This window comes from Thermobia domestica, chromosome 11 (genome assembly GCF_964235325.1).
Source record: "Thermobia domestica chromosome 11, izTheDome1.hap1.1, whole genome shotgun sequence".
NCBI classification, from domain to species: domain Eukaryota; kingdom Metazoa; phylum Arthropoda; class Insecta; order Zygentoma; family Lepismatidae; genus Thermobia; species Thermobia domestica.
This window is the reverse complement of record NC_137464.1, coordinates 243,700,162-243,724,374: the sequence shown is the minus strand read 5'-3', so window position 1 is coordinate 243,724,374 and position 24,213 is coordinate 243,700,162. Positions and strand designations below refer to the sequence as shown.

At 36.1% G+C, this 24,213-nt stretch overlaps 2 protein-coding genes across 4 annotated transcripts in view; one reads left to right on the top strand and one right to left on the bottom strand.

Moving 5' to 3' along the window:
• The window catches only part of LOC145664870 (uncharacterized), a 48,722-nt gene extending 27,411 nt beyond the window's left edge, over positions 1-21,311 (bottom strand). The window contains exons 1-3 of one of the 3 annotated variants that reach the window (XM_081731914.1): positions 20,795-21,046; positions 18,568-18,690; positions 2,596-4,526 (exon numbers count right to left, since the gene is read on the bottom strand). In XM_081731914.1, coding sequence (XP_081588040.1) covers positions 2,596-4,493 — 1,898 coding nt within the window. In that variant the 5' untranslated portion in view covers positions 4,494-4,526; positions 18,568-18,690; positions 20,795-21,046. Of the gene's footprint in view, positions 1-2,595; positions 4,527-18,567; positions 18,691-20,794; positions 21,047-21,143 lie in introns of those variants that run through there. The other 2 variants (XM_081731915.1, XM_081731913.1) reach the window with 2 other exon arrangements.
• LOC145664872 (homologous-pairing protein 2 homolog) overlaps positions 1-24,213 on the top strand; it is a 134,025-nt gene that overhangs the window by 41,997 nt on the left and 67,815 nt on the right. The window lies entirely within an intron of this gene.

Sequence of the window (24,213 nt, the reverse complement as noted above, 5' to 3'; positions counted from 1 at the left end):
CGAGCTATTAAAAATATATCTTCTCACACTATCACAAAGCAAAAGATATGACCTATTATATGTTAATCTCATTTTTAGTTAATTTGGAGCGTACCTTATATCAAATGTAAAATTTCCGCAAATATCAGTTTAGCGATAACATTCGGCATTTACTTTATTTCCTTTCAAATTGCTAAGGAAAAATGACGACTAACCTCTCTGATCTAGCTACCAGATTCAGACTTGAATTTCCGTTCCTTGTCTTATAACAAATAATAAAGAGAAGCAAAAACAAAATATATGCTGAGAACATACGGATGCAGCAATAAATGCAAAATAGGTCCATCTTTCTTCTCTAATCATCTTCTTTCTAGTGGATTACGAATTTCATATTATCCAAACATGAAAGAACAACACTTTTAAATTAACTCCCTAATCTGATCGTAATAAAGGAAATTGTAAAATAAAAAGAAACCATAATATATTTCTTTCATGTTATGTTTCTTTCGGTGCGTGCTAGATAATGAAGAAAAGTGACTTTGTTATTAAGGCCATGTGCTGTAGTGATTACCGTGAAGACATTTTTACACTTGGAAGTTATTTAGTCCAAATCTTCCTGTGAAATATGTATTTTTTACTAGTTAAGTAATATACTGGATTGATTTATATATTCTATAATAAGCTGGCGTAGTGCCAATAAAAAAAAAAATACAACTGTAAGTCTAATTTACAACATTGTTTACCTGATATTGCTACACAAAAATTAGATGGATTTTGCCTCCCTACATTTGTGTCGTTCTAGATGTCATGTTTTTAATATACTAGTTTTAGAAGTTATAAAAGGTGAACAAATTACTTCCAGAAAGTAGTGGAAACAGTATCGCACAACATTAAAAGTAAACTGTAAGCGCTCTCGTTAAAATGCTTCATCGCATAAGAACGAGACGAAAAAGAAAGAAAATGAAAATGAATTCCGTTTGTTTGCTGAGATTCAGTGTCCATTTCCAGCACCGACCAAAGATGTCCAAATTAATAAGATCGGCACTCACAAGTTAAAAACCCATGCTCAATCGATCTTGTTCTCACAAAATAAGCGTGAAATTGCGTCAGCGCGAGTTTCAGTTTATAGTGATCTTTATTATGAACTAAATTTAGAGGATATTCATTTCATTTTGTGGAATGGACTTAAAGAAGTGCATTTCGTTTTATTTCTGCATTTTCTTTCTTTTTACATTATAATGCATCCTTTGTTCACGTTTGAACCTCACCCGTGAGAACTATTCTGATAGCGTATTCTCACATACCTTTTTTATACCTAATGATAATGCTCCAGCCAATGAGAGTACATGTGCTGACGAAATGAATAAAAATTCGTATGTTATGAGGGGGGGGGGGGAAGAAGGGGAGGTTGAGACATTTTACGCCTGGGTTCTAGACCCGTGGGCGGGGCTTCGTGAGAGAAGTGGGAAGAGCGATACTTTATTCGACAAGATGGTGGTTTAACGCACTGACCTGCGTTATGTGACATGTTCAATTCTTCCGTTATTTTATTTATTTTTTTAAATTCATTTTATAAACCTTTGTGTAAGTATGCAGAAAGCTAAGAATATGGATAATACAAGTATAGTAAAGTAGACCATGTGTATATGCGATTCAGGATTTTTCCTCTATACGTTATATGCATAATAGTTTGTCGTATTATGTTTTATCTATAATTGCTTAATCCGTAACTTCTACTATAGTGATTTATTGCGGTTGTTTGTGGTGAGGTTGGAACAAAACTTCGTTTTGTTTGAATCGCAACACAATTTGCAGGAAAACAGCATTTGTGTACGGATAATTTTGTATGCATTCAGGTTGATATTAGCCAAGCTGTCAATGCACGAGTACTGAACGGATTCCAAGTTGGTTTCTTTTGCTATTCGCACTAATCATTATAAGTTAATGTGAGCGAGAATAAGCTTGACGTCGGACGTGTGACGTTAGCACGATGTCGAAATGATGTTGGACCATAAGGTCGAGTGACTGTGATATTTAGCTGATGATGTGTGTGTGAGGCCGAGTGAGCAAGATCAAGCCTGTAGCCAGCCCAAAAATGTGTGTGTGTGTGTGTGTGTGTGGGGGGGCTGCATCCAACCATAGTATAATTCATCATCGTATTATAGTTCATTTGCAAGCCTGCCGTGAAATTTTTAGGGGAGGCATCGAAAATTTAGGAGGGGACTGGCCCCCTAGACCCCCCTGGATACGGGCCTGAGCACGATGTCGAAATGAGATTAATGTCGGTGTGTGAGAGTGAGATTAATTAAGCGTTATATTATGCTGGCGATGTGAGCACGAGGTAAAAATGATTTAAGAGTCAGATCGAGTGAGCGTGATGTCAGATCGATGGTGTGAGCATGAGGTTAGTCCAAAATGGGCACTAAGGCTATATAACACGTGGACCTAGAGTTTGAGATGGAATCCGAATCATCGAATACGTTGATTTCCCACTGGGAATCGAGCCCGGGATCTCGATCCCGTTATGACGTTCTTTCCTCTGTTGTTTTCACTGTTTTCTGGAAAGTAATTTCTTTCTCATACCTGACATAGAAGAGAACACTATATTTCGCTTACCTGTCATTTTCTAGAGGTGGGTCCACGAACAGCTGACAATCATCTGGCCAACTGTCAACATCACTAATTGGAGTATTGTATTGCATGTCATCACACGTTGTGTCTTCCTCTTCATCTTTAATATCAATGTCTTCAGTTATATCAAAATACACCGTCTCTTTAACAGTGCTTGTATGTTCATCATCACTTAATTCTATTCGCTCGATCTTTGGAACAATTAGAGCACACTTTTCACTAGACTGAAGTAGGCCCTCTTCCTGTTTTACCGAACCAATGGCAGGTTTAGAAATTTTCTCTATCTCGGAAGTCACTAGGCAAGAATTGTCAATAAATAATAGTTCGTTAGCACTACTTTGATCAGAACTGCAATTGGTTTCCATTTTACTAATAAGCCTATTGTTTTCTTGAGTATCATATGTCTTATTGACTGATTCAACTGGAATATTAGTTTTATTATGCTCGGAGTCTAATGGATCACAATCTGTACTTTGGTAAGTTTCTGTATTCTCTACTATTCTATGTTGAAGTTCTTCTGGAACGAAAATTTCTTTGCTTGTTTGAACTATCACTGGTGTTTCTTCTTTGGGAACACTGTCCTGGTACGTCGTTAGCTTTTCTTTAGATGCTTTATTAGTTTCAGCTCTTAAATTACAATCCTTTGATGATTCATACCGTACAACTACACTTCTATGAGTTATTTCATTTTCGCTCCCAACACACTTTACTTCATCATCATTTACATATTCCTTTGTTCCGCTATTCGTCACAATGTTTTCACTGCCTTCACACGATATCACACAATTACTACCAGTAAAGCAATTTGTAGGAGCAGAGTTTAATTCTTCCGAAATATTGCCTGGGAATATTTTATCATCTTTTGATGGAACAATACTGTCAACATTCTCTTTGCCATCGTAATCACTATCATTCTTTGGAGAACTCGTACCATGAACAGAAACTAGATTCTCAAGAGGGGAATTTTTATCTAAATTCTCGTCAATATCGATACGCTTAGACAATTGTATTAGAGGTTCCGTTAACTGTACCGCTACTTTTTCAGACTTCCCGTTCTCTACACACTGCGAATCATCCAAAACCCCACTTTCCTTACTGTCTGATTTATCACTCACACAATTTTCTTCTACACCTAACGCAGAATCATTATCTTTCCTATGATAAGTTGCCGGAAACAAACTAACATCCTGATTACCTGAATTAACAGTAGAAACAGTATCTCTCTGTGAAAGCGGAACACTTCTAGTCCTCTCTGTACGGCAGTATTCGGAATTTATTAATGCTTGTGGGTCATAATGGTAAAAGATACTTCTACTGGATATAACACGATTATGGTTACTTGATGTCCCATAACTAACGAATTGTCCTGGATCAGATACGGGATTGTTGTCTATGTTTCTTACTCGGCATTCGGGATTTTGTACTTGAGTCGGAGGAACTAAATTATTGGCAACTCGAGAAACTATGAGCATTTGAACAGGATACGGAGTTTCTGAAAGGCTTCCACTGGTTTGATTAGCTACACTCTTTACTGGAGGTATGCTATTATTAATTACGTCAGTGCTATTAGTTAAAATCACTTGTCCTGCACTAGTCAAGTTTTGTAAATGCTCCTTCGGTTTATTTGAATCCGTATTCAAGCTTGTATTACTCGAAACTGTTCTTTCTTCAATCCTGAAAAACCCATTCGTTACTTTCATCAAATAGTTGCCACCCAGTTCAAAGTGATTATGAGATGCTTCCTTTTTAAGTAGTGCAAATTTACTTCCAACAATTTCTATAACATAATTAGGGCTAACATCAACGATTTTCGGTTCTGTAGGGCTTCCTCCTATTGGAAATGGATGGGGAATGCTTAAAATTCTCTGTATCTCAGGATCCATATCTAATCCAAACAACTGCCATCGACGCTAAATCTGCAAGATCAAATTTACCTGATATTAGTCGGATTCAAGTTTGACTGCACACTATATTTGAATAAAATAGATTTTCTGAATTTGTATATTAATAAATACGGGTACAAATTAAGACAACGCAACGGTTAATAAAAGATCATTCGCTTGTTACTGGAAAAGAAACACGAACATTTCTTAGTTTAATGGTTCATTATCCCTTTAAATTATTAAGGTAAATTATAGGACTTTCAGTTAAGCAGCTACAGCATCATCCCTATTTATCCTACGATCATGGTTCGTGCCTCATTCTCTTCAGAACAAAACAGCCTTTTAAATGATGCCATTCGTATTTCCCTATCATTTCCCAGAGGTAGGAAATTTTCAGAGAAATCGGGAATTTTTCTGATTTTTTTTCTTTCAAATTTTGAGCCTCTCTAAACCTCTCTGTGTTAATACACAGATCTCAAAATCAACTGAAAAATGTGTGTACAAAATTTCAAGCTTCTATCTTGAATTGTAACGGCGGGAAAATATTTACCAATGAGCCTCACAACGTGACAGATTACTCCTAAAGACCTGGATGTAATATAAAACATTTCTGAGACATCCCTATTTACCCTAGAATCACGGTTTGTACATTCTCTTCAGAATAGAACAGCCTTTTAAACAGTACAATTTACATGTCTCCATCATGTACACTTATGTCCAAAATGATTGTCGCACACCTATAACTGTCTTCTTGTAAGAATATAATTTGATGATTTTGCAGGGTACTTTTAATACTGACACTATGTGTATAATCGGGAAATGTATATTTGTGGTAAATTTCATAGGAAAAGATATATAAATACGAAAATTAGAAAAAATGAAATGAAACCTTTAAGTTTTACGTCCCACGGTTATGCCGGTTAGGCTAAAGGAGACGGTGATGATGAGAAATGAATGAAATGGTGGAATGAAGAAAGTGGGAGGAAACGGGAGAACCCCGAGAAAACCCACGCACACGGTGTTTGTCCACCACAAAGTTCACTTGGCGGGAGCAGGGTTTGAACCCGGGACCCCAAGCACCAGAGGTGAACGCTCTACCACTGAGCCACCGCGGCCCCATACGAAAATTAGAATGAGTAAAACAAAATGTTGCTAAATGGACAAGGAAGATTCATTTTCGTTTTAATGTTCTTATTTACTGCTCGTTTGACATGAAATTTGCCACATACGTGTCTTTGCCGATTATACACATACAGGCGTCCCAGGACATTGAAAAAATATAGAACAGTTTGGTTTATACAATAGAACATTATGCTCTGAAGCACAAATAAATAAATAAATAAAAATGCATTGTAAGAAAAGCCCACCCTTCACCCCAATAAGCAACTGGAAACAAGATTTAGATTAATACAGAATAAGAGTACATACAACTTTCTGCTTTTTAAACTTAATAGATCTGCTGTATTGTTTTGAAAAAGAAAAACTGATTGAAATAAATGACTTTGATTAATTGATTAAAGATAAATGATCAACGTATTTCCCTAAACAATGTATTTCCTTTCATTCATCATAGCTCTGCAAATTATACATACACATCTAACAACTGTTATACAACATAAATTTCAGGTCTTTTCCAGTCCATAAATAATTTCCATCCTTTTTCTGCTTTCCATGACTTTTCCTGTGCGTTTTCACAACACACTTTTATTTCCAGGTTTTCTAGGACGCGTGGGAATCCTGCATATTATGTGCAGCAATATTGGAAGGCGCTGGGAAAGTTGGTGAATACCAACACACCTCAATGGCCAGCCAATACTGCTGCAAACACTGCTGAAAGAAAATGCTGATACAGCTTGCGTTATAAGAAACTGGAGCATGGCAGGGGAGGATACGAGAAAACAAATAAAAAAAATAATAGTGAGACTTAGTGACTAGTCCTCAGAAAAAAAAAAAAATGCTAAGATACATTTAGCATACTGCAAATACGTAGCAATTTAAATCATAACTGAAACTGTCCTTGGTTTGCATTTTTTTTAATAATTCAATGACTGAAAGATACAGGAAATAAAGGACAAGATTAAAATATGGACATATATACGACAAATATACACAAATTTCCAAAATATAAGAAAAAGGGCAGCTAGGAGCCTGCACATACTAACATAAAAAAATACCGGGCGAATTCGTTATCAAATTATATTCCTACAAAAACATATTTATAGACATGTGACAATAATTTTGGACATGAGTGTACCTGAGGCAAGAAAATCGATATATATATATATATATATATATATATATATATATATATATATATATATATATATATATATATATATATATATATATATATTACTTTTTTGCCTCTCTGAACCCCATGTTTTAACGTAGAGATCTGAAAGAAATCTAAAATATACTAAGGGGTGCACTGAATGTGTGTGCAAAATTTCAATCTTCTAAGTGATGAAATAAGCCCGCCAAAAATATTAAAAACAGGCTTAACAAAAAATTGCTTTTTTTTAAGTTATGACGTCATTACACCCTATGTCTCGACGCAGAAAGGTGTGAAAGGATAGGTCAAGTGCTCTACAATGCCTCCAGGCTTCAAAAAAACAAAAAAGATCCGAAGTAAAATCTTTATTAGTATCTTTTTAATCGAATAATGAAGATACTACCTATCGTAAGAAAATATACAATATAATTTAAAAGGGTTAATAGTTCATTACGTAGGGTTAGAAATTTTAAAAGTGCATTTTTTTTTTTTTTTTTTTTTAAGAGCAAAAACGAGGTCTCCGAAAGTACCAGACGTGTCAAATGATGCTTTCAGTTGAGAAAAGATATATTTTTCCACCCCTTTTCCCACTTTTTTCCATTTTCTCCATTTCCTTCTTTTACTGTAATTTTTTCCAAAAAACTTTATTCTAACTGCAAGTTTCCCGGTCATCGTGGATTAAGTGTGCTGTTCCTTCTGCGAAAATTTTGACAAGATCTACCAGATAGTGCTTCCCTCTTGATTTAGACGACGCAGGTGCAATTTTGAAGGCCCACCAACTTTGTTTTTAGCCAAAGAAGATTTGTGGTTTGGAGACAGAATTGTTTTATATTTATGGTTATAAATATAAGACAGCTGCCATTAAAAACTAAGAACAACAGTACTTAGAAAAATAAGAGTGGGATATCCTACTTCCGTGAGGCAACAGTTAAATGCTTTTGCCAAAGAAAAGTTTGAGGTTAGTCTTCAAGAAAGTCCGAATATCGAATTTGCAACATCTACAGAGTTGCCATTCCAAATGAAGTGTGCTCCACGGATCTCTGTGGTTGTGGAGAAAACTTTTAGCATCTACAAAGAAATTTTACTTTCAAACGGAAACACAGGTACATTTAACAACTAGAGATGCTTCATGTTGTTAAGTATTGTTAAGTACAACAGTTTTCTCTTTTTCCTTCCTAACATAGGTGTGTACGGTCTGTTCAATATATATATATATATATATATATATATATATATATCATAGAGGGAGAGCTACCTAGTTTATATTAAATTAGATAAAAGGACAGTTGTCAAATAATTGCGGGAAATAGCACCTTTTTCTCTAAGAAAACTGCTCCTAAAAATCCTAACCAATTCATTAATATTGTGCTAATACATTTACTACTATTGATATTGAGCGTTTTTATTTCTAGTGCATAGCGCGTGTCTTTAGTGCACGAGGTCCTGGGTTCAATTCCCGGTGGAAGAATATTAAAAATTTACTTTCACGATCATTCAGTTTCATTAATCATCTTTAGCCTAAACGACATAATCGTAGGACGTTAAACTAAAAGAAAATATCATTTTTGGATCAAAAGATCCAATATATTTCAATCAAAGATTTTCTTGTAGGTCTTATATCTGGAGAACTACGTATAGCATAACCAAACCCAAACTATCACTTCTCAATATGATATGCTTATTCTGTAGAAAATACGAAAACTCGATTTAGGGGCCGTTCAAAAATTTTGTGGCCCCTGATCCAAAAACTAATTATTGGCCAAGATCGCAATCTTTTGATCCATTTTTTGGATCATTTCCAAAATTCTTGTTGCACGTTTCTATTCACATCATGAATTGAGCGGTTCGGCAGTACAAGATGATAACCTACAAAGGGTTGAAATCGGGAAAAACGGAAATGAAATTTTGTGAAAATTTGTACTGAAAACACAATGAAAATATTACACACAAATACAAAGTTAATAATTGTTGGTATTTCCTTTTCAGAATCGACACCGCTACCGACGTAACTCAGAGCATATTATTGTTGAAAAAAAAAAGTATCAGTGTTCAAAATGTTGGTTATCATGTTTTACGTGAATGGAAATACACTGCACAACATTACCTGAAATGAATATTTAAACAGAATAATCGAGAGAGGCATCATGTTCATTACTCTTGTCAGCTTCAAGTTGTTTATAGAATTCAGCATTGAAGAGAGGCACCCATTGCAGTCACGTCTTGCGCGTCCTGAAATTTGTTTGCATGGATTGGGCGTGATAAACACGACAACGCACAAAGTTGTTTCTGGAGAAATACCATGTATCTCACAAATATCATCTGTACATAGTCGTGTATTAACTTTTTCTTTGTTCATAACATTTGTTTCATCATTGCCACTCCTCTATCAACGACCCAGTACAACTTTCAGTTCGTTCGTATGGTGTGCACGTAAAAGCTGACAACCAACATACACAAGCATTCAGCTCAGATTTACTGTTTACTATATTCATAATCACTTATCTGGCTCTCAACATTCTCATCAGATGAGCTACTTTCATCGGGTATAATATTCGGAACAAATTCACTGTCGTCACTAAAGTTCATAATCGAAGAATGTGCTTCCACGTCTTCTTAAGCATCACTGGATACAGCTTGCGACACAACACTTTCCGCCATCTTGACGTGGTTTATCAGGCTATACTTGCAGGATGATGTGGGTTGCATGAATTAGGCCTAGCCCATGCATTTTTGCCAGCTTCCGTCAACCGAATGAACTTCTTGTACTAGTCGCCATCACCAGAATGTCATGCAGAACAGGGATTTTCTGATTACTCAATTTCGACCGGAATGTGGATTATCGCGTTTTATTCCCGAGCCGCTCAATTCTTTTGATTCTTCTGTTTTCAGCAGGAAAAACTCAAGTCTATCTGGTGAAATATAAGAGATGTAGTATGTATTTAGTAGTGGGCAGTGCTCGAGAGAGAAAAAAAAAATCTGATTTTAACAATTTGAAATACCGTACTAATTTTTCTGAAATCCAATTTGATACATAACCTACTTGTTTTCCCCTTAAATTAGCTAGTTACCAGGCTTGTATTTACAATCGCCTAGGCGCTCGGTATTTTCCGAGCTCTAGTTAAGAGTATTTAACAAAATATTTCAGAAAATAAACCTATGACATCGTTTAAGTATAAATTTTTGGGATTCCTCGAATCAACGACTGCGAAAAAAAAGCTGATTCTAGACTTGCTTTTGAGATCTGATGACAATTCAATAAACTTGAATATTTAGGTACGAACTTAATCGTAACTATACGGTTAGCGTACAAGTCTTTGGCCCAGGAGACCCGAGTTTGATTCTCGATGGGAGCTCACGTAGTTCGGATTCCACGTTAAGTTGTAGGTCCACGTTTTATACAGGCTTGCTGTTGAAAGGGACATTAAAATCTAACCAACGGATTGAATATTTAGGTGTATTAATACTTCAGCAAAACTATACGCTAAAAATCATCTGCTCCCGGAAGCTGCGGTGGATCAGTGTGGTAAAGCACTCACTTCAGGTGCGTGGTGTCCCTGGCTCGTTCCCAGATAGCGCTAAGTACGCCGTGAGGCGGAGAAACACTGCGTGCGTAGATATTCTTGGGGTTCTTCTACTTTCTGATTTTACCATTTCATTCGTGATCATCATCACCGTCTCTCTTAGCCTCGGTGCATAACTGAACGACGTTAAACCCAATAAATATATAAAAATAGTAATATATTCTCGAATGTCAAGATTCTGGAGAAGATAGTCTCTTAGGGTGCAGAATATAAGTACCTTGTGCATCCTCTCCTTATCGTAGGCTCAAGACAGACTACTAAGTTCCCGTTGTAAGAATGAAACGTAACATAAACTCAATAACATCATTCCACATAGACGAGTTTCCAAATAAAGAAAGAGGCTGAAATCTGGACATTAATATCTTTCTGAATTAATTGTACATCTCAATTCTGAGAGAGACCTAAGTTGACTCTGGTGAACCAATGGCCATTTGAGGCGTCTACTATCGAAACCCGTCTAATTCGTTTACCTAGTTTTGAGTAATATGCAAACGCATAGTGAAGCCTCATATATTTTGCAGAAGTCCCGTATTCGAACTAGTTTAGCTTTCTTATTTTAAAAAAGATACATCGAATTTTCAAACAAAATACTGTTTCTATTGAATTCCTTGGAATTAAATCTATAACAAATGATATATATAAGTCAATACTTTCTATAGTGAACAAATAAAACATTTTGCGAAAGAGCTTATTGTATATGTTAATTTGTGTTGTGTGACGTTCTTACAACTGTAAGTAATTCATCGTATATAGCATAACACCGAAAAAAAAAATCTTCTTAAAATAGATATATGAGAAACAACGAGTGAGGCGGCATTAACTAGGTGGCGTTACAGAGATGCAAAATGGAGTCCACCTTCACGCATTACGACTTCTGTTCTCTCTCTGTTTTATTTATTTAATTTCTGTTTGTTTAGTCTCCATACGATGAAATGTTTAGCGAAAACGCTTATAGTGTACTTTCATTAATATGTGAGATCGTATTTAATTCATACAGCACCCTCGTGTCTATCTGGATAGCGTAAGCGACTGTGGCATGGGAGACCTGGGATCCACTTCCGACAGAAGCACATATGGTTCGGATCCCATGTTAAGCTGTAGGTCCACGTCTCACTCAACCTTGCTGCTGAAAGGGATGCTAAAACTAAAAGATCAAAGGTATATATATATATATCGAGAAAATTTGCTATACACCAAGACTTAACAATGGCTTAAGAGCCTGACACACTAAAAATGGTATAAAATTTACCATTTTTCTTTTGCTTGTTTTTCATAAGTGAAAGGATATAATGAAATGGAATTTACCACAATCATACATAATGTTATTCCACAATAGAAAATATGAACCTGAAGAATTTTCAGTTTTGCCATCCATAGAAATTATAGAGTTGCCAGAATAACATTTTCTCCACAATCTAAGTAAAAGCAGTGACTAGAGGAACGAACTCAACTGCATTTAATTACGTATCTGTTATTTTGGTATCCTGTGAACTACTTTTTAAATAACATTATTATTTAATTTTAATAACTGAATATTAGAACTGTTTACTTTATTACAAACTAAATATAACTATTATTTAAAAAGTAGTTCACATGATTCCAAGACAACATGATACGTAATAAAATGCAGTTAAATTCGTTCCTCTAGTCGCAGCCTTAACTTAGATTTTGGGGGAAATGTTGTTCTGGCAACACTGTAATTTCTATGCATAGTATCACTGAAAAGTCTTCAGGTTTATATTTTCTGTTGTAGAATAACATTATCTATGATTGTGGTAAGTTCCATTTCATTATCTCCTTTCACTTATGAAAAACAAGCAAAAGAAAAATGGTAAATTTTGTATTTTTTTAGTACGTCAGGCTCTTAATTCATGACACAATGATATAAAAATATAAAACTAATATTGTAAAGATTGTTATGACACAAAAGGGGAGGTCTCATTTCAGAAACCTGTTCTCGCTGTTCTATATCAACTGTAAATTGCTAAAATACTGGCATCTTGTTTCAGTTAAAAATAGATCATCTTCATTATTTTATGCTATCTTCTCGAAATATACAAAGCTAATGTAACCTCTTCCTTATAATTCAACATCTACACTCTTTAGGTTACAGGAGGTGTTTCATTTCACCAATTCTTCCATAATTATTTCAAAGTGAATGATCAAGAAATAACAGATGGAATGAGAATGTGGGAGGAGGAATCGAGAGAATTACAGGAAAAGCTACAGACACAATGCTTGCCATCACAAACTTACATGTCTGCGGGGGATCGAACGAACGATCCCTCACACATTACCACTATTACAGAAATCAGAATATTCAAAGAAAAAATAGAACTACTTCATTTGTAGATATAACATTCGTATTAAGAATAGGTTAAAATTTTTATGTTTGTTTAATACTTATTTATATATATATAAAATTGAAAATCACTATGTTTGTGACTAAATCTCCTGAACCGCCCGACCGATCTCGATCAAATTTGTAACATGGATGAGGTTCGAGGCTGGGCTGGTTTTAGGTTATTCACTTTGATGGTACAACTGACGGGTGGGGGAGGGGTATAAAAAATAAATAAAACTTAATAACTCCTGAACCACTTGATTGATATTGATCAAATTTTCAACTTAGATGAGGTTCAGGCATGGGATCGTTTCTATGATTTAAATTTGACGGAGCAAAGTAGGGGAGGAGAAGGAGGAAAAGATATATAAAATCCAATTTATATAAGACTGAACGTGACTATTTTTGTAAATTAATAACTCTTGAACTATCCGACCGACCTCAATCAACTTTTCAAGGTTCGGATCTGGAAACATTTTTGTAACTTCACTTTAACGGTAGATCCTAGGGGAGGAGGACGTATAAATAAAAACTAATAAAACCTAATAAATTTTGAACCACCCAACCAATCTCGACCAAATTTTCAACATATATGACGGTCGGGCCTTGGGTGTCTTTTATCGTTTCATTTGACGAGCCAACCTAGGGGAGGGGGAGATATATTAAAAAAAAAAAGACTGCCTTTGTGATTTCATCACTTTTGAACCACCCGACCGATCTCAATCAAATTTTCAACACACATGAGTTTAGTGGCAGGGATTACTTTAGGCTATTCACTTTGACAATACAACGTAGGGGAGGGGGAGAGAAATTTAAAAATGATCAAAAATGACCGATATTAGTGTTGAATCCATAGTTCTCGGGGTCGATGCGAGAAACAGTGACACTCCTGATGCTGTTTTAATAAAGTTCAGCACTGATAGTTGGGGAGAGGGAGGGCACTATGTAGGGGAGGGGGATAAACATTTTTAAATGATCGAAAATGACTAATATTAGTGTCGAATCCATACTTTTAGGAGTAGCTCAGATTAACAGTGACAATTCTGATGCCGTGTGCAGGAGCATGGAGGAGGGGGAGCTATATATAATAATGATCGAAAATGATAATATTAGTGTCTAATCCATAGTCTTTAGGATTATTCAGATGAACAGTGATATTTCCGATCCGGTTTAAATCCAAAATGTTAAAATGTGTCAGTGTAAAATGGCCTAGTGCTGTATCTGAAATCTATTATAAATAAATAAACCAGCCCCGCCACTTGAGGGAGGGGAAGAAAGAGATATAAAAATGATCGAAAATGGCCATTATCAGTGTCAAATTTATATATAGATTTTTGGGTCGTCTAGATGAACACTGATACTTTCAATCCTGTTTAAATTCAAATTAAAACCCGCAACTTGGGGGAGGGGGAGAAAAATATATTTTAAAATGATCGAAAATGACCGGCATTAGTTCTGAATCCTCATTTTTTGGGGACGCTGAGATGAACGGTGACACTTCCGATGCTATGGGCCGCAATATGGGGGAGGGGGGAATAATATATATATATATATATATATATATATATATATGAGAATCTGTTAAGGACAATTTACGGCTCTGTGGATGTTGACGGAGAATGGTGAATACGGAACAACAAGGAAATTGAAGAAATTCTAGAAGGACAAGACGTGGTGAAATTCATAAAAGCGCAACGCCTTCGATGGATAGGACATGTTGAACGCATGGACGACGAAAAGAATACTCAAGAAAATCATGAAGGAAATGATACATTCAGTAAAGAAACTGACAACACAACCTTCTGCAAATAAGAATAGAAATAAAACACTGAACTGCTGAACAAGACTGTACTATTAACTAACTAACTCTATGGCCTATGGAACCCGGAGGTTCAATGCCGCGTTCAGAAAAGCTCTCCACTGACTTCTATCCTTAGCTAATTGCATCCAGTTTCTACTTTGTATTCCTATCTCTGCGAGATCCATCTTAATATTATCCTCCCATCTGCGCCTAGGTCTTCCTAATGGTCGTTTTCCTATGGGTCTTCCAGTCAAGACTTTGAAAGCGTTTCTACTTTCTTCCATTCTAGCTACATGCCCTGCCCACCTAAGCCTCCTAGACTTGACGACCCTAACAATGTTGGGTAAACCGTATAAATTATGTAGTTCCTCGTTATGAAGTTTCAGCCATTCCGCATTCCCGTTCCTCTTGGGTCCGAATATTCGTCTCAGGATCTTGTTCTCAAATACTTTTAATCTATGTTCTTCCCTCTGAGTAAGTGACCATGTTTCGCAGCCATACAAAACAACAGGCATGATTATCGTTTTATATATTTTAAGCTTCAAATTCTTCGACAGAATTCGCGACGACAAGAGATTTTGAATCGAATAGTAACACGAATTCCCTGCTTTTAGTCGACATTTAACTTCATCGTGAATATGATTTTCGTCTGTTAATATTGATCGTAAATATTTGAAAGTATCCACTTTATCAAAAGTATTATTTAATATTTTAACGCCTCCACAATTTGCCGTATTACGGTCTCGACGCAGTTCCATGTATTTAGTTTTCTCTGCATTTACTTCTAAACCCATGTCCCTGCAAGCATTTAATAAGATCTCTGCATTTATTTCTACTGTTCTCCTATCATCCCCTATTAAATTTACATCATCAGCATATGCCATAACCTGGTGAATACCGTTCAACTCTAGGCCCTGGTTGCTAAATAAATACTTTACATGTTACGTTTCGATCTTTTAACCAAGATCCTCATCAGACATACACTCCTCATCATATTGTATGTCTGATGAAGATCTTGGTTAAAAGATCGAAACGTAACATGTAAAGTATTTATTTTTATGAAGAATACAGTCTTGTTCAGCAGCTTCAGTGTTTTATTTCAGTACAGAAACGAGGGAGACCTAAACTCAGATGAAAGGACGATGTGGTATCAGATCTAGAGAGGATAGAAGAAGAAAGCGCAGAACAGACCAGAATGGAGGCGTATTGTGGAGGAGGCCAAAGCCTACAGATGATAAGGTAAGGTAATCATTCGTTTCATTTGGCCTACAGGGCATAATCGTGAGACGAAAAACTATAAATTTCACTTCATTTTGCTGATATTTACTTGGAAATAATTTACTGTTTTGGTGTGCTGTTTTCGTCGGAGTATTTAATAAGCATGGGTTAGGAACATTTTAGGTGCTACAAGTGGCAAGCCTAGACGTAATCGAAGGAAAGCTACTACCTGCACATTAATTATTTAATCTCGTGTTCTTGAAAATAATTAATGTTGAAAACGTTTTGTATATTAATTTTCAACTCTGGAAGATTACCAAACTTTATTTCTGTTGGTGTTCAGTTTTACAAAAACAAGTCTGTGAATGTAGTTAATCATGTAAATTTGTATGAGATGGTTTCTGTCAATATAATTGTATGTTTTGATGTAAACAAACACACATTTCACCGCACACCTTGATGTAAGTTATGCTGAATTCTGAGTGATGCTCAATCTTAAAGAAGTATTGGTTAACTAATATTTCTTCAGAAAAATCTCATACGCACGTGTAATGATTTCAGCCCGAATTTTGGAAATCACACGTTACAGTTTAAGCTCCTTTTGTTGTGAAAGTGCTTCAGTTTCCTTCGTTGTAGTCAGTAACAGAGCGACTCAGAGACGCAGTCAGTCAGAAATAGGCAGTGAAACAGAGTCACTGATACTTCGAAACCAGACATTCACAAGTTCAACAGATAGACTGAACGTGTGAACATTGAAGGTAGCTGCACTCGACTAGAGGACATCCTAAATATGGGCGACATCATAAACTAAACTACGTAAGGTATGGTCCAGTTAACCTTTCCTTTTCTAACCAAAGAAATGTCAGACACTTTTGAATAACGTAATATATATCTGCTACACGAGCACACACATATACACAATAATTATGAGACGATATACATGCTAAATGTAACTCAAATTTGTGTTTCTCTTTTACACACACGATTATCTTTTGCCGCTTCAAAACAGTGGTTGAGATCCCCATTAGTACCTCATAGCATTTATAGGTGCGTACTTTCAACATTAGCAATAGATGTATTTTAAGATGTACCTTGAGCTAATGCTAACAATCTGGGATTACTCCAAGTGCTCTACATTAGAAATGAAACCTTTAAGTTTTACGTACCACGATTATGCCGACTAGGCTAAAGAAGACGGTGGGAGGAAACGGGAGAACCCCGAGAAAACCCACACATACGGTATTTGTGAACCACAAAGTTCACTTGGCGCCAGCGCTCTACATTCGAGAAAGCTACATTCCAACTTCTATTTTAGAGGAGTGACAACCCAGGTTGACAATAATAATAAAAAATATCATTTCTGAACAACTAAGTTAGTTCTATTTGTCAAAGTATGAGTTCTTTGGCTACTATTACTTATTACATTTTAGCTATAATACGAAACGCGTTATTACCAGCATACGATACGCTACGAAGGCACATGCAAAGAATGTTACTTTTCACCTTCCGCAAGTTGAGTTGAGTTTAACGCCCCGTTCAGCAGCGAGGCTATGTGAGACGTGAACCTACTGATTAAGGTGGAATCCGAACCACATGAGCTCCTGCCAGGAATCGAACCCGAGTCTCCCACTATCTTCCGCAAGTGAACTACCCCTTGACGAGACTGCTTCAGAAGCGCACAGAGTAACTAAGATGACTAGCAGGGCCGTCCACGAATTTTACGGTCTCCACTGTTGTGAACTGTGTTTATGAAAACAAAAAAGTAATAATTCAAAAGTTGTTGAATTTCAATAGACTGAAGCTTATTCTTTATATTAAAGGGTGCTTAGAATCTCGCTAAATCTATTTTATTTTAAAATCTAATTTTATTTTATTTAATCTGAAGAGAAGTTATGATTAAACGAGGAGTTATGCTACTGTTCGGAATTCTGAACTTGGAAAAGCACCATTGAATGAAGAAAACATAAAAGAGGATACTTCTTTCACCCCCAGTTCCTTATGCTCGTAAACAAACCAGTTGAATTTAGTCAAGGTTGCGATCTTTTAAATCCTTTTTAAACGCAAATTAAGACAAAAGAATAAACCATGATACCAGATAAATTAAACCCTATAACACACGAAGAGTGAAAAAGTGACTGATGGTCCAGGACTCGAACCCGGGACCTCTGGCATACTGTGACGAAGCGTTAACCACTACGCCACCCAGTCCAATCTCCAGAACAGCCATCCATTCTTTCACTCTTGAGATAGGTGCTCTCCAATCAGACCACGCAGGTTGTACCACAGACCACTGCTGTGCTTGGACAATTCTCGTGGCCATATACCGAGCACCTATGACGGTTGTGATTTCATATATATCAATAAGAGAGGAAACAACCGAGTTTTTAACCGCCACATCCTCTGTAGACGTGAATTCGATAACAGACAAAGTGAAAAAGTGGCTGGCTGGAGCGGGACTCGAACCCGGGCCCTCCGGTATACCATGCCCATGTGTTAATCACTACAGCACTCAGTTCGCTTCCCAAACGGTTTTTTCCTCTTGTATGTGTAGCACTGTTACAAGACAAAAACTACCAAGGGCGCCGACCCTGGGGGCGGGGAGCAAGGGCCCCCTAAATGCTGATGTGGGTCTCCATGTAGTTTTATGAATATTTATTTTTATTGTTATATGCACTGTTATATGTATTTGTTATGAATGTCCCCCCCCAAAGTTACGGAGAAATCGGCACCCTTGACAACTACCGATAAAACCTATTGATTAACGGGGTAATTCTAACATATAAAGTATATAAGCAAATAAACAATCTTCAGTGATTGAAACTGCAAGGTACATATTACATAAATATCAGTAGACCTACCTTTGTACCGAGAGGAATATCTTATTATTCGTGGGTTATTTCGATTAACTTTGTGATATTGGTCACCACCAAATCCGGTCGTATAATTTGATATTTAATTAGGCATTATTGGGTATCGCTGCCCTGTAAAATCAATAGAACTTTCTGAAAAGAGCTATAATTTTGGGTTTTATTATTTACTACTCCAACAACTTCCCTACTGGCACAAAATTACCTTTGTTTATTTTGTGTCCTGCTTTCAGACTAATGAAAAACGAAGGAAAAGTAACATAGTTGTCCTTTATAATAGATTACTGTGATTAACCATAGGCTACATTCTTGTAAAATTAAATACAAAAAAGATTGTAGGCCCTACTTTATGTAACGAATTAAATCAATTAAAAAAAAAAAACAATCAGTGTTTCTGCACTGCCTTATACCTTAAATAATGCCGTTTATACTGGAACGAAACAGTATTTACTGATATTTAAATCAGGGTTTGCCCAGGTGGGCCCAGCCCAAAAAAAAAAAACACTGTTTTTTTGGGGGGGTTGGACCCACCTGAAAATACCCACTTTACAACCCAACTGGGTTTTTGAGTTTTTTGTTAGTATATTATCGGTACAGCTATGGTGATCACACTAAAAGTTAATTTTGTCAGATTTTTGGCTTTCCTTAGGCGAATTAGATGCTTTCATTTTAATATATACAGCATTCAATATAAGACCGTTACAAAGTTCTGAATGCACTGAATAGATTTAAAAAAAAAAAAGCTTAAAGAACAAATTTATGTATGGATTATGCTTATATCTATTTGAAGTAAAATATCCAATTTTATATTTTAAAAAATACTTTCCATGAAAGGATTGCTCGCCGGCTCGGCAACGCCGAGAGACGTTATCACCCACACGTTGACGGGTTTAAGGCCATAGGTGCCGGTACTACCTGTCAATATGTAATTAAACTAGTAAAACTATTAGTATTATTTCTAACCTTTTATGGTAACAAGTACTCTTCAGTAAAATTTGATTTTCCAACAATAACAGTTTAGTTCCGTCATTTCTTGCTACTCTTCAAATAAGCATGTTGTAGAGTCAACAATAACAATAGCGTAAAAATTCTTGTCAAATTTAAGAAGCGGAGTTCCGAAGACTACGTAACGCTTGCTATTTCGAGTGCTGAATTCAAACTTCGTACTAGTGGAGTTTCTATGTATAGTAAAGCAAGCTGCATTTTTGGGGAAAATTCGTCGTGAAATAAGTGCTCATGAAATTCCCGCAATTGAACGTACAAAGCATTGGAAGGGAGCACTTCAACAATAAAACTATTTATTTTACACTGGAAGACATTTCATTTCATTTGACATTTTGAAACACCCTAACTATATATAAAACTACATGAACTGACATAAATTAAAGAGGCACTTCCGGTTGACAGAGAAAGTTTAAATTTTGACATGATTGTAGCTTTCCGGGACTAACCGACAGAAAAATTGCCAAAAAGTGAATATTTTTAATTTTTAGGAGGTCTAAAGGGGAGATGAAGAAATTCTCCATGCTATTTATATGGGCCTTTTTGGACTTATAATCTCATATTTTAGGTACTTGGAATTGGAACACAAACTTGAAATTCGGTATACTTGTACGTTTTCGTTTGTTACATAAGTAAATCACACAAACAAAAAAATAATCCAACTTTAGTGTGGTTTTATGGAGAACTGAAAAATCCTCCCCATGTTATATTTGTATAGGGCATTTTCGGTACCCCAAAATGTTTAGGCACTTCTGACAAGATTAGAATGATTTTGCATGATTGTAGCTATCCCGGACTAACAGACAAAAAAATTGCCAGAAGTGAATATTTTTAATTTTTAAAGGGCCTAAAGAGGGATGAAGGAATTCTCATGTAATTTAAATGGGCGTTTTCGTGGGGTACAAAATCTTATCTTTTAAATAGTTGAAATACGTAAAGAAACTTGGAATTCTCCCCCAATCTTGCACATGTAAGATCTCCAGTGTTACTTCACAAAAATGGCTGAGCGAGCGAAGGGGCTTAGAAGCCCCGCACGACCCGTTTCTTTCTTCTACCTTTATCACAATTTAGACAAAAACAAGGTACATGGTTCTGGAGCCATGAAACGAGTTGAGGGAGATACTAAATACCATTCCAAATGTGTTAACCTAAACTAGGACAGTACCTTATTACAATACAAAAAAAAAAAAAAAAAAAAGCCTTGTTTTTTTTTTACCTTAATGTTCTTACTCTTTCATTTCTCCATGAAATCATCGAAATTGCTCTGCATTATATTACTAACTTAAATAAATCATTATTGGAAATGTAGATTAGTCCCAGTCAATTTTGTATACATTTTGAGTGGCACAATGTCAACACTCCCAGCTTTACTTTCGAAGTAAAATTTCTCTTTATGTTGTTATTAGAATACCACTGCTAATTTATCATTCACTTGAATGCTCTTATAATGGAATGGTAATAGTTAAGAACAGCTACTTCTCATCTCCCGTGCACGAGGATACATCTTACTGTTGCACTACCTAAACACCCTAAGTACAAGGGCAAGAACTCAGTCTATTACCTACTTTTTAACATCCTAGATAGTCAATGAATAATTCCTGAAAGTATGGCGTTTCTCGTCCTTCCCTAAATGGGAAGTACGGCTCCTTAACTATAACCAATGGAATCAATATTACTCATTTTCAGTCTAAAAGGCAGAATTTAATAATTGAAATTCCTTCACATTGAACACTTTTTCATCACGTTTCGTTCTTGTTATTGTTTAACCCAGGGTTGCCAGACTGGTCAGTTGGAAAAGCAGAAGACTCGAAGATAAAAAACAGGAGAAAGCAGTAGACACAAAAAAGTGACGACGTTTGAGTGCAAATCCAGGGGGGGTGGGGCAAAAAAAATTACCATTATTAAGGGGACAGTGGTCCAAACAAGCGGTCCAGAATTAATTATTACTTTAATTTCAAAATAAAATAAAACATACAAAACATAAATTTGAATTTTAATTATGCCTACTTCAAAATAAGTTTCATAAAGAAAATCTTTTCCGATGATTAGGTAATCTTTTGGAGGCACGAAGACTCTCATGTCCCCTTTATATTAATAATGTTTGATACACACGTGTCTGAAGTAAGACGTAGTGAAAGAGCAAAGTGGGGTGGGAAAATATCTTATCATGCACCTAGCGATAGTATAGCTATATGATAAAGTCACACATAATTGTAACATAAGACAATTTTTCGTTGACGATCGTTGAGACGTGATCTAAGCTACTCTTTCAACAAGCACAGAGCCAAGGGGGGGTCCGAACTTCCCCCCTTCGAGACCAGAAATAAAAAAAAAATTAAGGAAGGATGAAACAAAATGAAATGAAAAAAAGAAGGATCAGCGTTAAAAATAAAAACTACAGGAAGCTTTTGGTTACTCTTTCTTATGAGGAAATTTGTATTACTTGCAATACATGGTGGCGAGGTGAGCGAGATATCCTGGAAGAATCAGGTAATTTGAAATTTCTAGAAAAGTTACGGAATTCTCAGAATTTCTACTACTAGTCATTGTTATTTCAAACTTCCAAAAACATTGTGCCGTTGTGTAACACCGTGGACATTTTCTAGCATAATTTTGGTCATCGCATCCTTCCCAGTATCAAATATGTTATTTCAAAAACAACTTTCTACTGCTCCTTTAACCTATCATTTGGAACAGACAGTAGTTGATGAAATAATAAAAACAAAAAAATACGTGGAAAGATAGTTCTGTTAACATTTGATTCAACAGAGAGAGGAACGCAGATATTGTAAAATATTTGTTATGACATTATTGAGTATGTACGTTTTATAATAGTGAATATGTATTTTTTATAATAGTTGAGATCATATTGAAAGGAAAATTGTTATATTTGAATGAACAGAGAAAGGACGTAAATATTGTAAAATCTTTTTCAACACATTTTTTTAAATTATTTTACTCGAGATTTCTTCATAATTTGTTATTAAAATACTTACCAACATATCCTCATTTTATTGTCCTAACAAACCAATATATGTTGATAGTAACGTAGTTTAGATTGATAGAGCTCCTGGTCCTCCAGAATTTCATGTCACGACCCCCCCGTTACGAAATCCTGGTTAAACGAACCAATATATGTTCCAGTAAAATAGTTTAGAATGATCGAGCCCCTTGTGTGATGACCACAGTATTTCATGTCTCGGACCCCCCCCCCCTTCACGAAATCCTGGCTACGTGCCTGCTTCCAACCACGGGTAAAAGTGATTCTGAAAAGGAAGGGTGACGCATGACGTCACACCGTGCCCCGTGCCTATCTTCGCCTATTGTAATTTTTTAGGAAGTGAGGAACAGCATAGATATTTTTCGGAAGTGGGGTAACGACATCTCCCGAATCCCCCACACTTTTACCCCTGCTTCCAATCCAAGTCCCGATCTAAACAACACATAGGCGTACTCGTAACTCTTACAGTAAGTCATAAAGATCGCCAACTATCATGAACATAGAAGATGACGTACACTTGTATCCTTGTATTCATATTATGTACAGCAAAGCTCTATATGCTCTACAGAGCTTTGTGTTTGCATACAGAAAAATTTCCTCTTCTTACCCTAATAGCATGTTGGTTTGCAGCAAGTCTTTCATTATATTTGATTTTAACTTGCTAGACTTTCCGTGCACTGTACACCTGCTGCAGGCTTTTTGAAAGAGTTACCCGCAAATGTCGTAATTTGATTTTCACTTTCTAGATTTTAGGGCCATATGCATAGTTATTCTGCGGGTTACTTAGGGGCTACGTACGGGACACGTGATAATTTGCGTTGCAGAGTTCTCCCGCAGGGTCAAACAAGCTCGCAACCTTCCCGTAAGTCAAGAGGATGGCTAGGGGTGCTTCAACGCACCCTTTGCTAGCCCGTAGCAGTTTCTGTTGTTGTATAAAATGCATATACTCCGTGCTGACAAAAGATTTGAGTATGTTAATGAGTTTACCGAATTCGTTGAGCTGATTAAGCGATAATAAATGACATATTGATGGCAACCAATTTAAAAATATATACCAATTCCTGAAAGAAGATTGCAGGATATTTTGCTTCCGCTCGTACAAATATTGAATACAAGGTCAAAGAATGGACTAACAACTTTTACTTTAAATAAAATAAGCGAGAGATACTTGTTACAGTATTGGAACTGAAGTAGATTTTAGATTAGATTGTAGAATAGCTTCAGAATTGATTCTAGGGGTCCAGTGGTGATTTCAAGGATCGGCCGGGGGGGGGGTCCCCGAGAACCATAACATTCCCTCAGGATCACATAGCCTATCGTGCTCAATGTGAATTCTCAGTATTTTCGGTACTAATACATTTCATCCGCAACATATTGAAATCGCCAAAAAACAGGAATCATCACTGATGGGAAAAATTGACTCAATAGTTACACATATTTCATCGTGAAAATGTTATTCTAATGTGTTTTACATCCTTCTCCCTGTTTCCTTTTCCTACATTTCTCTGCATAGGTAAAGTTGAGGAGCGCTAACATCCCTTTTTTTCACTAATGATCTAACGTCTTCTGCATTCTTGGTTTCTTACCTGACCACCAGCTGCGTACACATTTATAATATGCTTGCAAACTTATAT